The sequence below is a fragment of the Mugil cephalus genome, chromosome 20 (assembly GCF_022458985.1).
Source record: "Mugil cephalus isolate CIBA_MC_2020 chromosome 20, CIBA_Mcephalus_1.1, whole genome shotgun sequence".
Classification (NCBI taxonomy): Eukaryota; Metazoa; Chordata; class Actinopteri; order Mugiliformes; family Mugilidae; genus Mugil; species Mugil cephalus.
In genome coordinates, this window is record NC_061789.1 from 20,499,068 (window position 1) to 20,522,012 (window position 22,945).

The following is a 22,945-nucleotide window of genomic DNA, read 5'->3' on the forward strand; positions in this document are numbered from 1 at the left end:
CCTATAAGTGATGATTCCAAAGGTGATATCAATCATGATGCAGCGCACTGAGGAATCTCATTCACCAACCTAGTCTCCTCAAGGATTTATCTTTCTGGAGTTATTCTAAGTCACAGAGCAGTTGTACTCGGTAAGCATTTAAAGCAGGCAGATAAAACCAGAAGAGCTACCTGGATGTATGCCCGACAGGTCCGCTCTCGCTTCTGAAACTGGAAAGGGAGAATACAAAGCTTGGAATTAAACATCTATTCATAAACACTGGTTCATGCACACGTGCTATGGGGTAAAAATCACATTAACCCCAGTGCTCTTGAGTGGAGCATGAGTGCTTCTTTGAGGTAGCATATGTTTACGCTTTCCTCTACCTTGTTGTAGTTTCGTCCAGCTGACTCCTTGTTTCCGGGCCTCAGGGCCTGAAGCTGAGCATCCAGTATATCCAGCAGCTGCTCAATCAGTCGGACAGAAGAGCTAACATCTCCAGCTTGGATTCGACCCCGAGTGTGGTTGACTAGCTCACCAGCTATGTTTGCGGCATTCTCCCCACTCTTTATCTGCACATGAGCACACATAAATGCACACACTTTCAGTGACTCTCTAACCACGACAAAACAAGCTTTGCTTTGGCTGCAGTCTTGTTCAAGGCTGTTGAAACCTCCAGACTCCTGATGACTAAAATGTTTATATGTCGTTTGCTCAGCAATCAGGTTTCTTTCTGATTGCTCTTATTGCATCATCGTAAACAAAAAGGAACCTTGTGGAACACTTCATTAAGTTTTTAGTCACTTGCAAATCACACCCTTAGCAACAACCTTTCAATTGCAATTGATTTTTGCTGAAAGGAGAGAATAGAATGGCTCCTTACGTTTCAGAGTGGTGCTACTTACCTTCCAGGCACATGCACACGCTTCACAAACACACAAACAGTCAACAGGATGCACGGCTGAATAATGAAGGACTTCTCCAGGAGAAATATAGCGTAAACTTTTAATTCATTTTTCCAAGGAATGAGTGGAATCTGACTGTCAACAGTGGGAAACTATAGCAATGTACTTAACCGACATAGTTTTAATTTTTTTTTTGATGAATTAGATAAAATAATATACAAATGTTTGTCAAGAATTCAGAACATGACTCTACAGTCTCGTAAGAGTGATGGTGGCTTGAAGTTCCATAATTGAAAAGCCAGTACTGTTGGGCAGCGAATGTGCCTGGATGCGCTTAGAAAAAGTTGCCCTTCCCGCTGTGCTCCATTTTATGTTCCCAACCTTGCTCGATTCTTTAAGATTAAGATTTTTTGCCCAGATGTGGAGGAATTTTGGGATGTATGGGTCCTCCCTTCTGACCCTAGTGTTTACAAATCACACCTTTAAACCCTCAAAGATTCTAGATTTTGGCTCAATCACCAGTATCAACAAAGTATATAATAATAACAACTTTTTTTGTCTTTTGAGGAATTGTCACATAAATATAACAAACTCATAATTTTGAATAAAAAATCTCTTCCCTCACTTTTCAAATTGTCTTCTCGAAACATTGATAGGTAGCCTCATATGAGTAGGGCCTAGTCAAAGGACATCTGTATTATGTATACTGTATATATATATAGGGAGTGCGTAGGAGGATGAGCTACGAATACGAACGATGATAAAATTCACACAAAAGCAAAACTAGCCAGAATCTACATCACTGTTAGTGATGCTTGTAATAAACAGTCATAGTCACACTCAGATCTTTTGGTCTAAATTGGTGACATTTTGGTGATTTTGATTTGTGACAGTGAAGAACTTATGACTGAATCATTTCCCCATATCCATTGTCGACCATTTTTGGCGCTCCTCCTAGAAATAACTTTTCCACGGCAACAAAGCGAGTTTTGGCTTTTACCACCTTGCTAGCCCAGAGGCTGATCTTGTTAGACTGGAGGCATGCCCATCCCAGAACACATGATTGTTGGATTAAGGAAGTGCTCTTTAATGTAACGCTCACTAGTCCAGTCAAGACATTTAAATATCATATATATATTACTTCTTTCATATAATTTTTTCCTTCTTTGTAGCTGTATAACTGTATATGGATGGACAATTATTTTGATAACTGTTACTGCTGCATGTCTGTATACAAAAAAAAACACTTTTTTAATTAAGAAAGTTGAAAAATAAATAAATTACGCAGCAGCTAAATAAAAATCATTGTGCATCATCTAGTGACTATGATGTTTAGTTTCTGCATCAGCATAATTGATTATATGAGAATGCAATTGAAGCGAAACAAAATGAAATTGAAATGGGCGACTTCTTTGTCAGCTGTGAGACCCTAAGCACGGTTTTAAAAAATGATTTAGCCGAGCTGTAATTAAAGTATATTAGTGGGGGGAAAAAATAGTTAATTAAGCATTAAGAGCAGATGCCTTGTAATAAAGGGTCAGTGGAAATAAGTCTGTATTTTAATCAGGACTGCCTTAGAGATATGCTAATGCGTGAGGGGAGGTGGACAAGGAGGCTGGCTGGGGCACTGAGGCAGGCTCATGGCCAGGGGGTATGACTCCAGGTCTCACCTTCTGGGCCACCTGGTTGACCCACGGGGAGGTGCAGTTACTCAGGTCAGGGCCCCGCGGGTTCCACATGACCTGCTCCGCCAAGCACTGAAATGAAGCAATGCCTGGAGAAAAGCAGAGGAAGAAGAAATGGGGTGGGAGGTATAAAGAGATCAAATGCATTAGGTGCCTTCAATTAGAAGGTAAAGGAGAGGGTGGAGGAGATAGATGATCACAGAGATTTCTTTTAACAATAAAAATTGAATTGAATGAATTTTTAAAATGCAATACTCCAAGTGTTTGGGGGCAGGGGGATGAGAAAACATCTCAGTAAAAATGGGTCAGAAGTGAAAAAGGCTAAATAATGGAGTACAGGGGTAGAAGGAAAGTGAAGAAGAAGAAAGCAAAAGGGCCGGAACAGGATTTCATGCTGTAAAAAGAATGATTTAAAGAGAACATGGTCACGTACCACGTAACATTTACTCTGTGCACACAGTCACACACCAAAGACATCAAGTATGATTCCTCACTGTCAAATAAAAGACCTGAGGGAAGCACCTACCACAAAACCTCATTTCCAGCTTTTTCTGTTTAGTTACGAGGGTTCAGAGAAAGGACACCATGCTAGGATAAAACCGGTGAACGCGCCTATCTGCTGCTGCTAACACAAACAACCAACAGCAAGCCACAGATACGAGAGAGAGAGAGAAAGAGAGAGAGAGAGAGCAGATTGGAAGAGCAGTGACGACAGAGACAATGCAGCAATGCTTCACAGGATCAGAACAGATGTGGCGTTGCATTTCATATCCCCCTTTTTCTCTCTCCAACTGATTTTTCTTTCCTTTCACTCACGTTTCTCTATACTCTCCTCCATCGAACACAGATTAAGTTTGAGAGCTCTGCCAAGATGAGGTAATTAAGCCGGATGCTAATTTAACACCGCGAGAACATAAAGAAACGATGAAAGGCATTAGAGAGGCATTCGTTTTTTTCCAGAAAAAAAACACTCTGCGACCAGAGTGTTTTTTGAAGGCTGGATGTTTAGGGGTATAGCAGCTAACATGAAGGGAGGTGACGTCTGTGTTGTCTGGTCTTTCATTTCACTCCTTATTATTCACTACTTTCAATCAGTGCTGTTTCTATGGAAGATGAGCCTTTCATTTGTGGAGGACAGGCTTTCATCTGCGAGTCCTCAGGGACTGTGCTTACTGGTGGGACCAACTCAGGGACAGGAGAAGACAACAGCGGAAAAAAACAAGCGTCAGGGCACAAACATGGTGATCACTTGAGCATATGCACAGATGTACAGTATTTGCTGTAAACACAACATCCATGGAGGAGCTACAATTTATTTTTATATACTGAATTAAATATAATTACCTAGAGATCCTTTGGGACACGGGCGGTCTACTGTCTCTCCTCGCTGTGTGGTTGGCCACTGGACACCACGCACTAGCTTGGCCTCACAGACATGAGGCTCAGGGCCTTGAGGAGGGCGTGGTGGCCGGCGGGTGACAGGCACAGTGGCGGTGATTGGTCGGAGATCGGGATGCTTGTTGATAGATCCGATGGGACGAGATGTCGGGGCCAGAGGGCGAGCGGTAGAAGGGCTGGCGCTGGAAGTGAATGGCCTTGCTGGAAGAGTGGTGGTCACTTGGGTGGTAGTCAGAGGACCTGGGAAAACCAGAGAGTAATTCAGAGAGAGAAGGGTGAGTTGGAGACTTAAAAGCTGTGAGGCTTTTGTGAGTGAGTCACAAAACCCGACAGCTAAAACAGAGATCAAGAGAATGGACACATGGATACGAATATAAGATGTCTCTCAGAAGCCGAGTTCAAAAGTTAGCCTGACAATAATTGGGGTGACAAATACTTTTTGAAGGCGCTCAAAGTGTAGATACAGAGGAGGAAGTAGCATCACAAGTCAGGGAGAAGTAAATTATTTATCAAATGTATCGGAGAAGTCGCCATCACTAACAGCAAAACTAATGCAAAGATAAAAGCAACACATCACAACTACAGTATCCTAACTGATCAAACGCACAGCTTTGTGAGTGCTGCTGCCCGCCTGTCTCTGCCTCGTCTCTCTCTGGGCCTAATCCGGACTTCATACGGGCCTTTATGTGACTCAGATGTAGAGTACAACCGAACAGTCCTCTCATATTGATGGACTGCCAGAATGCAGTGTGCCATTCCCATTTCATCCTTCTTCTTATCATTTCAGAATGACTTTTTCATTATCCGTGACACATTGGAGTCGGTGTGAAGTGCTACAGCGACCATACCTGCACGTCTGCTCTTTACTGTAACTCTGGCTGAGGATATATGTAATAAGTTCATATCTATGGTAGACAGCAGAAGTAGAAAGTGTTACCAGAAGCAGGGTACATCCGAACTTTTTTTAATTCTGAGTTTTATTTATTTACATTTTGACCTATTAGCTCATGGTAATTGTAACCGGTCAATATTACGGAATGTCTGGTTTTTCCGTGAAGTGAAATTGGGGGAAACGGAAACTTTTTGCAGCATTCTTTTGCTTCCATTTCCATTTCCAACTGTGATCATGATCAAAACAAGAAGATGAAAAAAATAACGATACCACAAGCATAGGTGCAGGTACACGTGCTTTGTTCATGTATGCTTTCAATGGAAACACTCCTCACCAGTGGTGGGGTCTGGTGGTCCAAACTCCAGCGGGTAGCGCAGCACGTTGTAATTGTTCCAGACATAAAGCTGGTTGTCTCGAGGATTGTAGTCCACAGAGGAAATGTACTGATAGGGGTTGGGAAAAGCGATGCTGACAGGCTCCTCGCGCCCATGGTTGGTATTGTAGGCGTACATCACCAGGTCACCGGCTGCTTCACTGTCATCGTCCTGGTACACTGACCGCACTGCATAAAGCACGCCACAGGCCATGAAGGCGTTGGATGCCATCCTTTTGTCGAAGCTCGTCTCCCAGGTGCCTTCAAATCTCAAGGTGTAAGGGTTCACCTGTGGAAAAAGGGGAACTGCTTACCTTGAACAAGACTTAACGCATCAGTCATAACATGAGTGATTGAATTTTCTTATCTTTGAGTTGATGTTTGGTTTAGTGGAGGTCTATAGTAATATAGCAGCTCAAATGCTAAACAATAAAGAACAAATGGAAAATAAATACATGAACCTTGAATTTAAATTTAAGCGTGGGATCACATTTTGAGATTGCTAAATAAGAAGTCAAGAGTAATTAGACCTTGTATTACAGAAGATTAACAACATCTTATGAGCAATATGTGGTTGTAAAACAGTTTTTGTCATTAGATGGTATAGTAAGTGAAGCCAGAAAGAAAATTGTAGTGGTGCACCTACAAAACAAATGAAACATTTATCCTACTAGAGTAGTAGAAATTAGTTTTTTTTTTTTTATGTATGATAGGATATGAAATTTGGCATAACCTCTTGCAGATGATGTTTATGTGACGCTTTGTCTTGGCCATAAACATCTCCTAATCTAATTTGTAAGTGCACCGGTGTAATCTCAGCAGTAAGTAATTCTCTTGTGGTTTATGTCCTTTTGCCTGACTAGTCAAATGAGATTTTGACATAATCCAGTCCTGCATTTATAATCCTCATTTCATCCCCGTCTGTGCACCACTGCTCTCCCACCTGGCTGACCACCAGTCGTCCGTTGTTGGATTCAGTGGCATAAATCACCCAGAGGCCGTTCTCGTCCACAGCCAGGTCAATGTCTGACTTCCCTCCCCAGCGGTAGGGTGAAGTGTCATGATAGTTGGCATTCGTGACAATGGCTTCTCCGCTTTTGATGCGCGTGCGTAGATCGTACTTGACTATGTTTCGCGTGCGCTCCTTGTTGTAAAACACCGCACCGTCGTACACGACAAACCCCGTGCCATCAACTCGGTTTGGCAGCCTGTGGAGAGAGAATCCCATGAATGGTGCACACGAGCAAATCGGTTAATCTACTCCGCATGGCACAATCACACGAGATGTAGACACCACAGTGGGACCATTCTGCTAGCACTGTCCATAACACATCAGATGCCAATAAATCAATACAGCAGCAAATGCTATTTGATCATCCAGGGCAGTGGGAGGCAAACTCACTTGTAGGTGGTGGTGGCTCGACTCTGTTTGAAGTCTTCCCAGGAGGCGTACTCATACAGCATGTCGGTGCGATAGGGGGTCCAGGGCATGACGTACAAACGGTCCCCTGACTGCAGTGGGTCCTTACACCACGCCCCTGCTTGGTGCTCGGCCTCCTGCTGAGAGCTGGGCACTTGCACCCGCAGCAGCGTCCCCGGACAGACAAATACTGGAGTGGAAGAGGGGTGCCAAGCAGAGAAGAGGGGAGGGAAAAGGCAGAGGCACAAAATGAAAACAAAGTACAGCAAAAATAAAAGATATCATGGATATGGCAAGGGAGGAAGAGAGAAATGGGAAAAGGGCAAAGACCGTAATATAGAACAGGAGAAAGAGATGTGGAGTGATGTGAGTAGATATGAGTAAGTTGAGATTTGAAAAGGAGACAGAGCAGGAGGAGAAGGGAAGAGAAGGGGAAGGGGGAGTAAGGCGAGGTACATTATCAGATTTAAAACGAAGGAACATTTAAAAGCTCGTTTGTAGAACTTCAGCATTGTGGTCGGAAAATGTTTGGATATGATAAATGGGAGATTTCTGGCTGCTGCTGCGGCTTAGATGTAGCCTTTAATCTAATTTATCTTGGCCTACTTTTTATTTGATTGTGCATTTTCTATTTCAAAGGCCCCTGCCTGTTTTCTCAGCCACTGGGTGGTAAAACAGTAATTGTGGAGCTTGTTTTATTAGGACTCAGATTTGGCTCTCAGTCAAGAGTAATGCCTCAGACACAAAAGCATCCTGGGGTAAGGATGTGAGGTTGGCTTGGCCTCCCCGTCTTCTGCAACTCACACACCCACAAACACACCACACATAGTTATACCTGGGCCTATTCCAAACCAATATGGATGCATACACAAAAAAAAAACAAGTGGGAATTCACACAATCCACACAGCAAACCAGTACACACACACACACACAGAGGATGTCTACTTTAGGCAGGTGCAGGTCAGCCACCGGGGACTGGTGTAAATTGGCCTGCTGATTCTGTGTGTCCATGCCTGACAGAGAGGGCCCTGGGACCAACGGGTGTGTCAGGTGATCTATGAGGAAGGCTGCTGGCGTACTCGCCACTCTGACATCACTGACGTCCCAACGACAGAGAGCGAGAGAGAGAAAGAGCGCAAAGAACAGAAATAGGAGAGTTTGAGGCACCACAGATTAAACAGCTGAGGAGTCCCCATATATTCCTCTGCCGGTTTATTTATATATCTCTTTGGCTTCGGGTTGCAACAGAACCAGACACCTGATGGTCACCTCATGACTGAATGCATCGCTGAGCTAACTGAACACTGGAGGGACATTTACACACATATGCACAGTTAGACAGACTGTTGCCGTTCACGCTACAAACCACATACAAAATACAGACACGCACTCCATCACACAGTGACTGTTAAAGTGATGGATCAGTCTAGGCTTAAACTGTCTTGAATATTGCATGGAGTCTGGTGCAGGAGGACAATAACAATAAAGAGATGGAGGAGTTACTTCAGGCTTCAAGAAATCCAGCTTCATCTATTTGGTTTCTGACATGCTGTTGTTAATAGTGCTGGTGAACTGTGGTGAAGGGCCACTTACGAATTAACCTGTTCTGTCTGAGGGGTCCAAAGGGGATTGGCACCGGCAGCCAAACAAGAATCTAATCAAAGTCAGACACAAATAAACACTGCATCCAAACTCTTCACAAGAAGGAGGCTTGTCATGCTCCATTGTCGAACCAAATTGTTTGCTCCAAAGTACCGATGCCTGCGGTGTTTGCTTCGGCAAGTATGAATGTGGGTGACTGAAATATGCAAAATGATGCTCAAGGCTCTGAGTAATGGTTAAATCATCTTGCCCCATGCTCCAAAATATTTTAAAAGAGCAATGGGAAGCTTGAATTATTACAGAAGCAGAGAACTGGAGTGGTTAATAAAACACCAATATATGTCGGATGCTCTGTCAAAAGTAAAATAGCACTGCAAAATGGGAAATAAAAAGCATACAGAAAGACTTTTCATGTAGGTGACCCATAAAAGGACACTCAACCCCAAGGTAGAATAAAGGACAAAGCAAAATAAACACGCAAGCCTGTCACAGAGTGTATGGCCTACTAGACACGCAAGCATCCATCTCAGCTTAAAAATACAGTCAGTGGTATACATGATACAGCAGCTCCAACACAAGGCTGTGTGAATGTGTAATGGCTTTATTAAAATAACTTTCATTATCCAATAGCAATTCAGTCTTAGGTTTTAGGTTAAAAGATGGAAGCTGGAATTTAACATCCAAATAAAAAGCATAAGCAACACTGGAAGATTTATGTTATGTTAAAACAGTTGACTGCGTGAAGCGATTAACGTCTATAAAAGGTCTAGTTGGGACTATTAAATTAATATTAAAATGTGTCACCTATCAAGCTACTGATAGATAAATATCCATTGCATTGCGATTATACACATTACTGTGTTCTACATTATGTATTAACACTGGAACAAAACACTGAACACTGAAGAAAAAATGACAGCAATTACCAGTTTTAGGTGAAAATAGTGGTGTTAATATTTGTGCTTATGGAAGAAAGATGGGATAATAATAAACTTTGGTGGAAGATGATAAGCCATTACAGGTGATAAGACAGTGGTAAGGGACAGAGAACATCAATCTTTTTCTAAAATAGTTGTTCTAATTCTGCTCATTATTGCACCAAACCTTCCAGCAACGCTTTAAATTGGCAGAAGTCTGTATGGTTTTGGCCTCAAACCCCAAATAACACAGCGGTGCAGCTGAGACTACTGGAGAAACAGCCATCATCTGCCTTCTTTCCCCTCTCTTCTCTCTAATATGATCAATTGGCGTTAGTCGTTGGGTGGGCCTGGTGTCAGAGTGGCTCATCAACAGACTCCATGGCCTATATACAGTATATACAGGCCACGAGACACACATATACACACTCTCTGTCAAACACTCACAAGTCAAACAGAAACAGTGGCCTCACTTCACACCCTGCAAACCCTGCCGGGGGGCTTCATTAACTCTGGCCTGTGCTCTGCAGCCTTCCTATCTACTTTCCTGTTTACCAGCTCCTTCTGACTCTCTTTTGCTCATCCTCCCTCTCCCTCCTTGTAACTGTAAGGGGTGACTGTAGCAGCGGGAAGCCAGAGTGACCACAACCTGGAGTCTATAGCAGGGTATAGAGGCTATTATGACCACTGTGTGAATGAGGTATTAGGAATTAGGCATTAAGCATTAGGCATAAGTCTAGAGACTAGGCATTATTCTAGTCTGGCTAGAGCACGTTAGCTGTAGTACAGCCATCTGGGATTACGTGAGACAGATAGATTAATGGATTAATTCCTGCTTGGGTGCCGGTGGAAATCTTAGAGTCACGATCATCCCAGTGAAATCACCAGGCAACAGAGCCATGACACTTCTTTACTGTATAAACTAGCCAGATGGCTAATGAAGCTTACCTTATCAGGGATTAAAACCCAGGCTGTGGCTATCATACTCTAGCATGCCAATTAGTGCCACACGTACTGGGAAATACTCCAGTAATAATTGACTATTTATCTCCATAATCCCTTTCCCAGGCACAGGTCAGCTGCTGCTTGTCAATATAAGACAGCAGTATAAAGTGATGAAAGCTCCACAACTTTCTCGCAAATGACAGTAAATATCTCCCATTAGCGTCCTGTGTTCATTTGTGATCGACTGGTAACACAATTAAAAATGAACGCTGACAGCTCTAGGCTAAATTTAGACGTTTTCACATTGGTTGTCTACTGGAATTCATCCTGTTTTCATTTTTGATGTGACAGCGTCGCGGTGATGGTTAATGTTGGACTCTGATGATCTAAACACACCCTGCCAACGGTTGGCAGCTGTGTCTTAAGTGGCGTGCTTGTGGTGTTTGCGTGGGCTTTTTGTTGTTGTTGTTGTTTTTACCTACAGGGATCTGAGGGCTCTGTTGGCCCGAGCCTTTGCCCATTCCAGTCCACAGCCATGGAGTGCTCACAGGACTGACTGCTGTGAGCATGCTGCTCTAATTGAATCCCCCACCTGTTACTGGCAGGTGCAGCAAATAGGCAGCAGGGGGCACAATAGAGTATGCCATGGTACCCCACATTCATGTTGGCCAGTTAGTGGGCTTTAGGGGTTAGCATGTTTGTGGTGAGTTTGATGTATTCATCTTCCTATTAGTGTGTGTAGGTGTCTTTAACTGTACATCTGTGTGTGTGTGTGTGTGTGTGTGTGTGTGTGTGTGTGTGTGTGTGTGTGTGTGTGTGTGTGTGTGTGTGCGTGCGTGCGTGTGTGCAGTTGAGGGACAGAAGGAAGCAGAAAGAGGGGAGAAAGCATGAAGAAGGTTATGAACGTGTTCTGTGTGTGCAAACAAGAAGAGAGAGAAGAGTGGAGTAAGAGAGAGTAAATAGGTTATTTCCTGTGAAATGAAAATTAGGAGTGAGTTAATTTGCCGAGGAGTGACATACTGACAGAGAAGAAGAAGAAGAAAGACATAGGGGAAGAGAAAGGGAGGGTCTCCCAATGTGTTTCCGCTTCCTTTTAGACTACGGGGGGGTCAGGTCTTGGGAATAAAAACACATTACAACACTGCCCTTAGGACACACACACTCTCAGACAATGCATGCAAGTACACGCTTTCCAGACATTGGAAGAGGCAGGTGTCAAACCGGCACCTTTATCAACCCAAACATTCACCCCAGAGAATACCCTTCACTGAGACCAAAAGCGGGCTACAGCAAGAGATAGTATCCGTTAAAAGCAAAGTCTTATCTGCCTTGGTGTGAGGCTGACACTGAGTGACAGGAAAGTTGATCGGACACTGTAGCAAAGTCTGCGGATACAGTAGGCGACAGAGGGACATAACTTATACTGGCTGACTGAGCCTTGAGAGCTAGGGTAACAACAAGCCTGCATGGCTGTAACATTATCTGAGCCTGCCACCGCCCTAAATGCCCCCCCCCCCCCCCCCCCATCTGCTTGGAGTCAGGGCTCCCAGAGCTGCTGTCTCCTCGTAATGGTCCTGAAGGCAGCTAACGTGCCTTGTATTCATGACCACCTGAATCATTCACTTACCTTTCCGTTCTTTGACTCTAACAAAGCAGTGACTTCTGCATGTACAGTGAACCCTCACACTCTTCCCTATCGCGTGCCACTGAACAGGATGCCTGCGCCGCCGTGGTCACATGACTGTGCCTGTGTGTGGTGGGTCATTCCTAATGAGGGGATGCTGCCTGACTCATCGTCTCTATAGCAACTGCTTTTCCTTTCTTTATCAGTTCACAGCCATTCTTTGTATTTTCCTGTCACACAATGCAGTGTTTTGTTTTTTTGCTTTATTTTTCACTCATTCCTTCTCACTTGCCCAAGTCACATGTAGACGGCTGTTTGTGTGAGTGACAGGCTAGTTCTGTCCTTGTGTGCAGCCCGATCCCACCCTCCATGGCAACACTGGGATTGTACACAGCAGTCTAACACTGCTTCCTTTACTTGCCTCTTCTCCTACTGAAGCAAACAAACTGGACGTAAGACTACATTGGCCTGTTCCTGTTTTCAGTGATAAAGGGCATACTGTGATGATTTGTGCAATTACACTGCTAGACTGTCAGAAAACAAATGTGAGAAAAGGCAAAAGAAGGAGCAAAGGTATGGGTGCCGTGGCAATAGCCTGACAGTATCATCACCACGCTCTGCACGTCATCTTGAACCCAATGTGTCAATCAGCTGATCAATCAGTGAAGATTAATTTGACAGACACGGCCAAAACACAAGTCTGAAATATTAATTCTGCCATAAACAGAGGAAGGAAGTGTGTTTAGCAGCAGCGCAGGTATGGATTAAGGTGGACACGGGCAGGAGTGCAGACAGAGGAAAGGGATATTCATTTTAGTGTTAGTGGGAGTAATAGTAGTAAATAAAAATAATCAGCTGGGTGAGGTGGTAGCAGGAGGAGGAGGGTGTTGTAGCTTTCTATTCCACCGCAAGCAGGGGAGAGTGAGCTAAAATGGCTGCTTGTGGTGGGAGAAAAATGTGAGACAGTGATCCACATTAATGAAAAGCCACGGACACAGTGACAGACAAAGGAGTCCATAAACCAGTAAATGGCAACCTCCATAGGAGTTAATTCCTCCAACGTATGGATCCAGCCATAGTCCCAGCAGGAACATGGCTGAGGCTGAGACAGATGTGAACAGGGGGAGAGTTGAGGAGGGTAGGGACCTGAGAAGGCAGTCAGGGCTCACTGTAAAGCTGGAAATAATGGGCCCCACTCCCGCTCTGGCCTCTGATACGAGTCAAGTCTATCTTTGCTCTTAAAAAAGCTTGTGATTGAGCTTGGCCCTGCTGATTGTGGCTCTTTAGGAGTGCTTGTGACAAGGCCCTGCTACATCCGAGGAGCCATTACAAGGAGCTGAAGCGCTCCCTACAGGGATACACCTCCCTCCTCCATCCCCTCCCCTCCCGTTGAAAAGCTTAAGAAACTGAAAGGGACATACCGATGTGAACAAGTATGGGGGGGGGGGGGGGGGGGGGTGGGGGGGGGGGGGGGGGGGGGGTCAGTGTGTTCAGTAAAGAAAACAGGTGGCAGTGACAAACCGTACGAAGAGGTAGAGAAGGAAAAGAGAGGAAGAGGAGGAGAAGTGTAAGAGTTGCTCAAAAGAGCCTGCGGCTGCTTGTGAAGGCTAGATGTGATCTGAGAGATAAACCAATCAGAGGAAGGTAAGAGAAAGAGAACAGGAGAAAGAGAGAATGAGGAACACAACAGAGGTGTAAGGGGATAGTGGAAGAGGCAGAGTTAATTGGAAGTGTGATTAATTAAAAAATGAATAAAGACAGAATGAGCGAAGGACACTGGAGAACCTGGAAATTGGATACTGTAACAATCTCACACTTATCTTAACACAATGTTTTCGCTTTGAGATTACAAAAACGACTAGCTTCGAATTTCTCCTGAGAAACTAAAAAAAAAGGTGACGCATATAGCATACAATATGGAGAAGTAGATGAATAATGTAGAGTGCGCTGGGAAACTGTTTTTTTTTTTCCTCAGATCTGCAGGGACAGATCAGTGGCAGAAGTGAAATGAGTGGAACGCTACTTGAGAAATGTTACAACATTTCTGAATGATGAGATACGTCTATTGTCAAGTGTGTGAGGAATGTGGATGAAAAAGGGATGGAAGAGAGAGGGGAGATTTGCTTTCCTCCAAATGATACAAATGTACGCTGTGCTACTTTGTACAAGAAGAATAAGGTTAATTTGTCTCTCAGATGCTGGACTAAGATCAGTGACGCTTTACGCATTTCTCTGCACATGTATGTGTGTGAGTGCATGTGTGTGTGAGTGTGCGTGCTTGCGTGCAGGTCAAGCTGATGTCATCAGAACCAAGGAGGAAATCTAGAAGGATTTTAGAGCTTTGGTTATAAGTCAAAGAGCGATAGAAAGAGAAGAGGAGGCGATTAGAGAGGGAGAAAGGAGAGGGAGGGATATCAACATTGAACATGACCACTACACAAGGTGCTGGGTTAGGAGGGAATATGGGGGTAGGAAGGTAAACGAGGGAGGAGGAGGAGGAGGAGGGGGAGGAGGAGGGAGGAAGGGGCGAGCTGTGGTTGTTATGTTCATTGTGGTCTTTACCTTTTTGATCCACTTCTATTCAAGCATCGGAAAAAGGAGAAAGAAGGAGATAGAAAGATAAAAGAGAAAGACAGTAAGAATGAGAGAGAGGGAAAGTAAAGAGAATGAAAGAAAAACAGGTGCAGGAAAAAAGAGAAAATTGAGATTAAATAAAACGCTGTCTTTTCTCTCTCTCTCTCTTTTTTTTTTTTTTTAAAAAAAAGCAAGTTATCTGCCTGTGTTATGGTTGGCTACTCAGAAAAACGATGGCTCAAATGGAAAATGAGAAGGGGAAAATGGACTGGCCTGGGTTTAAAACTATTTCCATTTCATTTCAGATTTATCAATAATCCCCCAACAACACAATCCATCCCAAACCACACAATCTCGACCCCACCTCCACCCATCTTATTGCAACACCCCCTCCCTCTCACTGTCCCATTTTCCGTTATGCCTGAGGTGCAGCTCCGGGAACCTGGGGGAGAGAAGAACGGAGGAAGAACATCTCTGTGCTGCATTTCTCTTCCTCTGTGGAAGTAAACAGAGTGGAATGATGAATGAATGGTAAATGGTGACGATGGTGGGGATGAATATGTCCATGTCTGTGACCAGTTGTCTTCGGAGAGATCGCTGAATCTCCCCTGCATCCCCTCTCCTCTAGCAAAGTCAGTGTTGACATTAGAGGGGTCCCTTGATCTAAAGAAAGCGGTGCTTTTGGCTTTGCTCAATTTACAGAGTCAGGATGCCTGCTATAGAAGCAAGCAAAAACACTCAACCCATCGACCGTCCAATCAATGGGGAGCTGCTGGCCCGCCTGGCCGAGACTGGCTCATCAAAGGAAAAGAGAACAAACAACAGGGGAAAGGGAGGGCTTGACAGAGTGGAACGCCTCTGAAACACAGAGAAAACAAGAGACACGGTCGGGGGGGGGGGGGGGGGGGAAGAGGGTCGAGACAAAAGAAAGATGAGAGAAACGTCTACAGCAGGCTCATCACACACAAATCAATAGGTTGGTGTGTCAAGTCGCACTAAGGCCTGGGCTGATACGAGCAGGTAAGGCGTGGTTCCCTCCCTCAGCATCCATTCTGCTGTTTGGAACTTGGATGTCGCAGCGTCTGGGGAGGTCCGCAAGCAGCTGGAGACTAGAGGTGGGGCAAGGAAGCATCTCAGCTCCGCCTTTCACGCAACAACACTGGTGCTCGCCCAGTGAGTCTTTGCGTCTCTTGGGAAGAGACGTGTCAGAACGCACATGGCTGGCGGAGCCCAACTGCGAGCATGATTGTTGTGTATGTGTCATAGTGCGTCTGATGTTTCTGGGGAGCCCTGTGAAACTGTCAAGACACCTCGCAAGGTTGCCCGTCAGGAAAGACATAGTGAGGTAGAGAGACAGAGAGAGATTTAAAGAGACAAACAGCCAGGGAAACTAAAAGAAAAAAAAAGGGGCCATTAGCAACAATCGCCTGAGCTGTGTGGGGGATGGCCTTGCACCTTGGCAGAGGCAGCATCAGCAACCACTCTAATCATTTATCATCTCGTGCCAAGATCAAACTGGACAAACAACCTCCATGAAGACCTGGGGAATAGAAGCCATTTCAGCCTAGAGGGGTAAACATTGCAAAGTAACGAGTGCAAGTCTTGCAAAGCCGGGGTAGTTTCAAAAAGCACTGTACCCCTGCCACCAACTGTGAATGCAACCATTAGCTCCGAGGTTAGAGGTGGAGTGGCCGGGGGTGCATGGGGGGACCAGAATTCAAAAGAGATCAAGCATTCGGAGTCTTTCCGTGTGTCTGAGGAGTCAGCTGGGCGCAGATGTTCCGCTTCTTGCAAGTGTAAGGTCTGAGAAAGGGTGTGCTTAATGCAATGCTATAAATGGATCACTCGCTATGTTTTTCTAAACAGGAGGAGATGCGTGACGCTTGGCAGTGGCATGTAGAAAGAGAGACAGGAAGAGAAATTCACATTCTTGAGTGCTGCAGAAAGAAGGAATAAAAATAAGATGGAAGACTTGTGCTGACTCCTTTCTTCTATTCTTGGCTGTCCTGAAAAAAAAAGAAGACAGAAAGCACAGGCACACACAGGATCATCAGACATTCCTGAGGACACGCACACTCAAACACAGGAAGAAGAGACAGAAACTCATCAAACTGCGCTCGCAGTCAGCTGGAGGTTAGTTTAAGGCCACCTCGGGTTGTTTGTTTGATTCATTCAACATCTCTCTTTCGGGGTTCTTTTGAGAAATAAGCCACTGCCCTCTCTTCCCTTAATCACTCTGCTCAGTGCTCTCTACAACCCTATCAATTACTCCCACACTAATGAGTACAGCAAGAAACTCACACTCTGAGAATACGCAGACGTATCGGTGCACGACTGCAGGTGAACTTAGCCTCCGCTGTTTGTTTTACAGTACTGACAGACCGTGCGTCCTGTCCCACATCTTCTGTCCCCTCTCGTCTCTGTTTTCACCTTCGCGCACATTACATTTTTCACGGTAAAGAGTCGTCCCTTTGGCCTGAGCGAAGCCTCCCGCTTCTCATTCACCAAGCATTCATGAGCCCCATGTCCAATGGTGTCCCGGTACATATTAATAGCATTTCGTTTTCAGCCACATCAAAGCGTTTCCTTTCCTCCCCTCAAAACTTGTCATATTACAATACCATTATTCCTTCTACTGACAAACTCTTCATGACAAGTCACCTATAATTTCCAGCAGCCTTGAGTCCAAAAAGCAACGTCTCATAATGAATAGGCTGGGCTGAATATACTTGTGGTGATGAATCAATTTTATAAAGTAAAACAGTGGCAGTGTAACAAAATTGAATGGCTAGAAAAGTGCAGGGTATGGAGTAAACCTAAGAAGCCCCAAGGCGTCTACTGTCCAGCGTATATAACTACCTGCACAGTGCATATTAACAAGATAAATTACAGCTGGTGAAATAGTAGAGGCACAACACAAGGTGTAATGGCTCTGGCATGGCTAGCATGGCTGGTAACTCTGGATAACACGAGGAATCAATAATGATGTAGCACTGTCTCCAGGAGGAGGAGGGGATACAGGCAGAGTTCTCTTCTGGGGTAGATTTACTTTGACTCGGAATACATCTGTGTTAACACTGCAGAGTAGGGTTTTCACTGCAGCAAACACACGGTGCATCTGTAGCCATGTATCTGTGATGTCTTAATGGAATCCAGCAGGATACAGCCGGCTGTGACAGTGTGAAATGAGAGTTCAGTTGAGCCATTTTGTCTTGCTCTGTTTCGGATGACAAAAAAAAAAAAAGAAAAAAAACAACGCTACGTGGCAGGGAGGCCTTGCAGGGCTTTTTGGTTCGATGAGATATGATTAGACTTGTTGGCGGATGTTGTATTTTTTGAAGGCAAGCCCACACACAGCAACACAAACACATGTTACGGACCCTCGCCTGAGCCCAGCTGGCAGAGGTGCGTGTGCGTCAGCTCGGCTCTAGCTGTCACCTTGCTGTTTCAGGTGACTGGCAACGTGGTGCCTGTGTGACACAGGTGCCACTCACACAGAGGACCTTGTCAGAGGAATACATCCCACGCAGTCATCAACATGGTTGCACACCATCTCATCTGCTACACAGCATTTACATATCATCTCTCAATTGTTCACCTTTTCGCAGAGGCAACCGATGAAAGACATGCGTCAGCCTGGGACGGTACCAGAGTCGCCAGCAATCCCAGCCAGACGTGAACGATGGGGCATTAACAGAGCGATTAGCAGCAGCAAATTCAATTAATCTTGACAAATCTCTACTGAGGCAGAACTGAAGAGAGCGACGCGCCCCCTCTCCTGGTAATTAAAACTGGCCGAGTTGAGCGGCGTGTGGCGCGGTGGTGACTAGGTTTTGGGATGAGCAGTTCCAGCTCTGAGTCAGAATGTGTCATTTTGTATTTTGTTTTGCAGCAGAAATACATAGTTCAGACTGCAGTGTTGAGACTGTTAGATTAATTCTATACACACACACATACAGTAAACAGGTTGTAAGGAAATACTGATAATAACAGGTAAGGCTGACCTCACATCAGTTATACCATGTGTGTGTGTGGTGTGGCGGGGCATCTCAGGCCACTGCGACCTCACACGCACTGAGCTGTACTTTGAACCTCATTTGATCCTAACAACAAACATCTGTCCTAACTATTCTACTGCCAGAACAAAGTTGAGCAACCGAATGTGTTCCCAGAACACACGCATCAACCGAACACGCACACACACTAAGGTCATTTAAATTGCACTCATGTGTTTGTTCCGAGTTGTTTCACGATTTTGTCACGTAGACCTCGTCTTTGTCACAAATAAACAACAGCTAAGGCTGTGAAGACGGACAAGTCTGCGTCTTACGCTTGATTCTTTGATTTCGGTGTGATTTCTAATACCTGTGTGTAAATGAGTTATCAACAGAGTCATTCTCAAAGACTACAAGACAGAGTTATGTCTGTGAAGGTTCTCAGCCATCCAGGTCATGGTAATCCAAAAGGCTACTTCTTCTTCAGTTCTGAGAGCCTAGTGGGAAATTGAGGATTAAATAATAATAATAATATATTAAATTATTATTATTTCATTTATATTAGATTTATTATTAAATAATAATTAAGTCCAGCTGCCCTTATTCAACACCCTTTGGAAGACAGAGTTATGTGCACACCCACATACACGGGCCTGTTTCTATTTTTCCGTAGGTGTGTGAGTGAGTATAGTACGCTCGCGTTCCTCTAGTGGTGGAGTGTGACAGAGGACAGGGGTAATTGCTCGTTCTTTGTCACCTCAGACAAGCGGGACTTTTCATCAGAGAGGGATCAGCTTCCAATTTTCTAAGCTGCACCACGCTTCAGACGCAATCAACAAAGTTTTTTCCAAACACGGCGAAGAAAAATGCAAGTCAGCAGCTATTTAATCGTCCCTTTGATTGCCTTGCAGAATGAGAACAAGCTCTATTGTGCAGTCAGAAGGAAAAGGGTTAGAATGCATGAGCAAAAGAGAGCAGGTCCAGCTAAGCAATGCTAGTTTGACCCTCTATACAACACAGAATATAAACTGCAGGAATATCTGGGTTCTAAAATACTTAATAATGCCACTGCAGATGGTTAATGTGACCACCCTTCATTCTGAGTGGAAAGCAAGGAACAGAAGCTCGAGGGCAATCACAAATAACACTCATCACCACTTGGAAAGCTCTGAAGAACAGATTCATACCAGAGAATAATGTCCAATGCACAAAACCCTTTCTATCTCTGACTGTGGCTGTAGCCTGACTGTCTCTCATGGGGTAAACTGAGGCCATGAAAGCACTGAGCAGAGGAAGAGCAGACATTGAGGTGAGGTTATTTGAAGTCCATGGATGGTGGCATATTTGAATATTTGTCCCACCTGTAAAAAGAACAAGATGAAATATAAAAGATTATGAGATAGTGTGGCAGATTGACAGGCAGAGGATAAAAATAATGAGTAACAGGAAGATGGATGAGCATTTTAGAAGTTGGACTGCGATCAAAATGAAAGAGAGAAAAGCAGAACACAGGGAGAAAAAAAAACAAGTTACAGGAGATGAAAAGATGTGAGGCTGACTGTGAGAGATAATAAGCGAGGTGAGCGTGAGGGAAAGCCTCAGAGAGAAGAGATGAAGAGTTGTAGGGAAAGAAAATGAAGTTATAGCCTTGGTGTGGTTTGTCTGTCCTGTGGCTCACCACAACATCTGCACCTGAGGAAAAAGTAGAGACAATCATCTCACTCCCAGCCCCAATAAATGTAACAAGCCCCTCATCCCACCTAACCCTGCCCCAGCCACCTGACCGTTCCCAGCACCCCACTGCTTCTGCCCAGTGAAGGGGAGCACCACATGTCCTCCCCTCCAGCCAGGTGTTCCTGCACCGTGAGGCGATCGATGCTGAGTAATAATACATGATGGGGAGGAGGGGGGGCTGAGTGGAGATTTTCACATGAGCGAGGATCAACACAGCAGCACCACATAATCCCGCATGTGTCTGCTCCTCTGACTGTGTGTAGGTGTGTCTTGTTCGTGTGCACATGATTGCTCGGAAAGGAAGAGTCAGAGAGGGATAGAGAAAGAGAGCAAGTGTGCGCCCTCTCCTTTAAAAGTGTGAGATAGTGTGTGTGTGTGTGTGTGTGTGTGTGTGTGTGCAGGCATGTGTGTGTGTCACACCTGCCACAGAGTTTGGAGTAGTGCAGTGAGGAAGTCAGCCGTTTCCATGGGGACATTAAAATGTGTCGCGCTCCAAGTCATGTGGTCTAAAATAAGCCCTTTGCTGTTTGTGTTAACGTTCCTATTGTGAGTTGCGGCAAACACACAACACCCCCTGCTTCAAAGTCTCACTGCATCCAATTTTAATTTTTATTGGAAATCAGAGGGGCAGCAAAGGTGTTTGGCACCAGATAAAGGCAGCAGCCTGCCCCTGGGTTAATCACTGCATGAGTGCAGGGCGCTATGTGTTCCACTGCTGTGACTGCCAATAAGGGCTGACCCCACGTTTGCCTGTGGGTGTGCGCGAAGTGCTTATCGGACCCTGCGTTAGTGGAGAACCTTCCCCCATGTGAAAATCCCTCTCAGGTACTGGTGCGTCACTCTGTTGATGAAGAAAAAAAGATTTAGCGCCGTGCGAGTGTGTGCATGTGCAGTGTACGAAAGGAGAAAGAAGAGAGGGGAAGAGAGAGAGCAGGTGAGGATGGCTGTCTTGTTTTGTTTTTGTTGTTTAGAGAGAATCCAGGGGGAGCAAGTGTTCACATGTGAGTGTAAGAATGTCATTTTTTGAGGGTACTCGGGGGGGGGACGGGTTGAAGCGGGGACAAGAGGTTGAGCTGGGGGGAGAGGAGGGGGTGGGAGGGGGGGTGGCGAATGGGTGAGGGCGGAGGGGAGGCGGGAAGGGGGTGGCAGTACTCACTGTAGGGGACACACTCATACTGGATCTCCAGGTACTTGTAGGTCCCTGGGCAGGGATCTGGGAAAACGTCCGAGCCCGCTACCACCACACACTGTGTGCGATTATTACACCTGCGAGATAAGACGAGGGTAGGGGGGGGGGGGAGAAAGAGAGAGGAAGTAAGCTATAAAAAATGATGAGCGTAAGAAAGACAAAGAGGAGTGCTTATAGAAAAAAACATCTTCAGGCTCTGAAAGACGGAGGGAACGGTAGGGAAGGGAGTAATTTCACACTAGACTAGATCATGTGACAGCTGCACCCGAGGGGAGGTGGGAAACGGGAAGGGAGGGAGAATGGGATGGTGGGGTGTGGGATGAAGGATAGAGAGTACCAGCGAGGGAGGGAAGAGGGAGGGAAGAGGCAGGGAGAGGGCGAGTGACGTAAGAGCCTCCCCTCCTGGGGGATTGTGAGTGGGAGCAATTAGAGGTGAGAGAACAGGGAAGGACAAGGGGGGTTAAGGCAAATACTCTACACCACATGCACAGGGAAAACATTCGCATGCACATAATACCTCCATCTAAACCGCATCGCTGCATGCCTTCTGATGTTTGTACACCCAAGCAGCACACACACACACGAAGGAGAACCACGCATCCACGAACGCATGTACTCAACCCGTAATCCTCCTCTATCCAGCTTTGAGCGTTCCTCCCTTGTGCTGTCTTTCTTTCCCCTCACATCTCAAATCTCTGCTGCACTCACTCTATCATCCCATCGTTTCTGGAATTCTTCCTTCACCCCCACAATTCTCCCCAGCATCCCCTGCTATCCCCCCCTCCCTTCCTCGCTGTCTCCCCCAGCCAACACCATGTGCCTCCATTACATGTGTGATGGATAGCTGGTAGAGGGCTCCCATTGATTTGTGCTCCAAGGAAGCAGATGCTGAGCGTAAAAACAGAGAGCAGCTGTAGGAAGTCCCACGAACTGCAACAATCCCAGGCATTAGTATTCTCACACAACCACTCCGTGCTTGTACGGAGCACGCAACCGAACACACCTATGCTGCGATACGAATGAATGTCTCACTAATGTACAGTCACGTTCTGCACACAGGCAGAAGGCTGACTTCCCCACAAGATACTCTAAAGCTGAATGCAAAACTTTGCGTACCTCTAGCCAAATTACACATCAAGGAGATCTTTCTGCAGCAAACAGGCATTAAATGATTAGCCTTTCTTTGAATGTTAAAGTCCTACTGTTCTACTTAGAAAAGGTTAAAAACAGAAGCCTTGCCCATGTTTTCTGCATGGGTTGTGAAATGTGCAATTTTCCCACGGGGGGCCCTAACTATACATCTCAGAAGGGGAGAAGCAGGAAATCCTGGAGGATTTATTCTGTGAAATAGTATCTCGTTTCCTCTGCCAATAATAGGCGCTGACTCAAACACATACACAAGATCTAAACAGATCAATATTTACCTCTGTGACATTATCTTGAAGGCGTCGGGGAGGTAGCACTGCACATTCTCCATCTGAAAGGGGTCTGCGTCGCAGATCTTGTCATCGGTGCGGCCGTAGTTGGCTGTCTCAATCATGATGACGTCACTTCCCGGGCAGCGCAGCTCAATCGGGTAGCCTTCGCACGCCAGCTCTCGACGCATCAAACCGAAGGGCATCATTGACCGGCTCAGGGCTAGAAAGAAGGAGAGTGCAAAGTTACTGACAATTCAATGAACCTTTACACATTAAGGAGGCACTTATTATCGA

At 45.3% G+C, this 22,945-nt stretch overlaps 1 protein-coding gene across 4 annotated transcripts in view; it reads right to left on the reverse strand.

The window, feature by feature from the left end:
* Positions 1-22,945, reverse strand: part of adgrl1a (adhesion G protein-coupled receptor L1a) — a 91,059-nt gene that overhangs the window by 18,707 nt on the left and 49,407 nt on the right. For 3 of the 4 annotated variants that reach the window (XM_047571651.1, XM_047571652.1, XM_047571654.1), the window contains exons 3-12: positions 22,658-22,871; positions 21,201-21,310; positions 14,304-14,318; positions 6,635-6,842; positions 6,176-6,440; positions 5,194-5,521; positions 3,914-4,207; positions 2,555-2,658; positions 366-551; positions 171-209 (exon numbers count right to left, since the gene is read on the reverse strand). In XM_047571651.1, coding sequence (XP_047427607.1) covers positions 171-209; positions 366-551; positions 2,555-2,658; positions 3,914-4,207; positions 5,194-5,521; positions 6,176-6,440; positions 6,635-6,842; positions 14,304-14,318; positions 21,201-21,310; positions 22,658-22,871 — 1,763 coding nt within the window. The remainder of the gene's footprint in view (positions 1-170; positions 210-365; positions 552-2,554; positions 2,659-3,913; positions 4,208-5,193; positions 5,522-6,175; positions 6,441-6,634; positions 6,843-14,303; positions 14,319-21,200; positions 21,311-22,657; positions 22,872-22,945) is intronic. The other variant, XM_047571653.1, reaches the window with a different exon arrangement.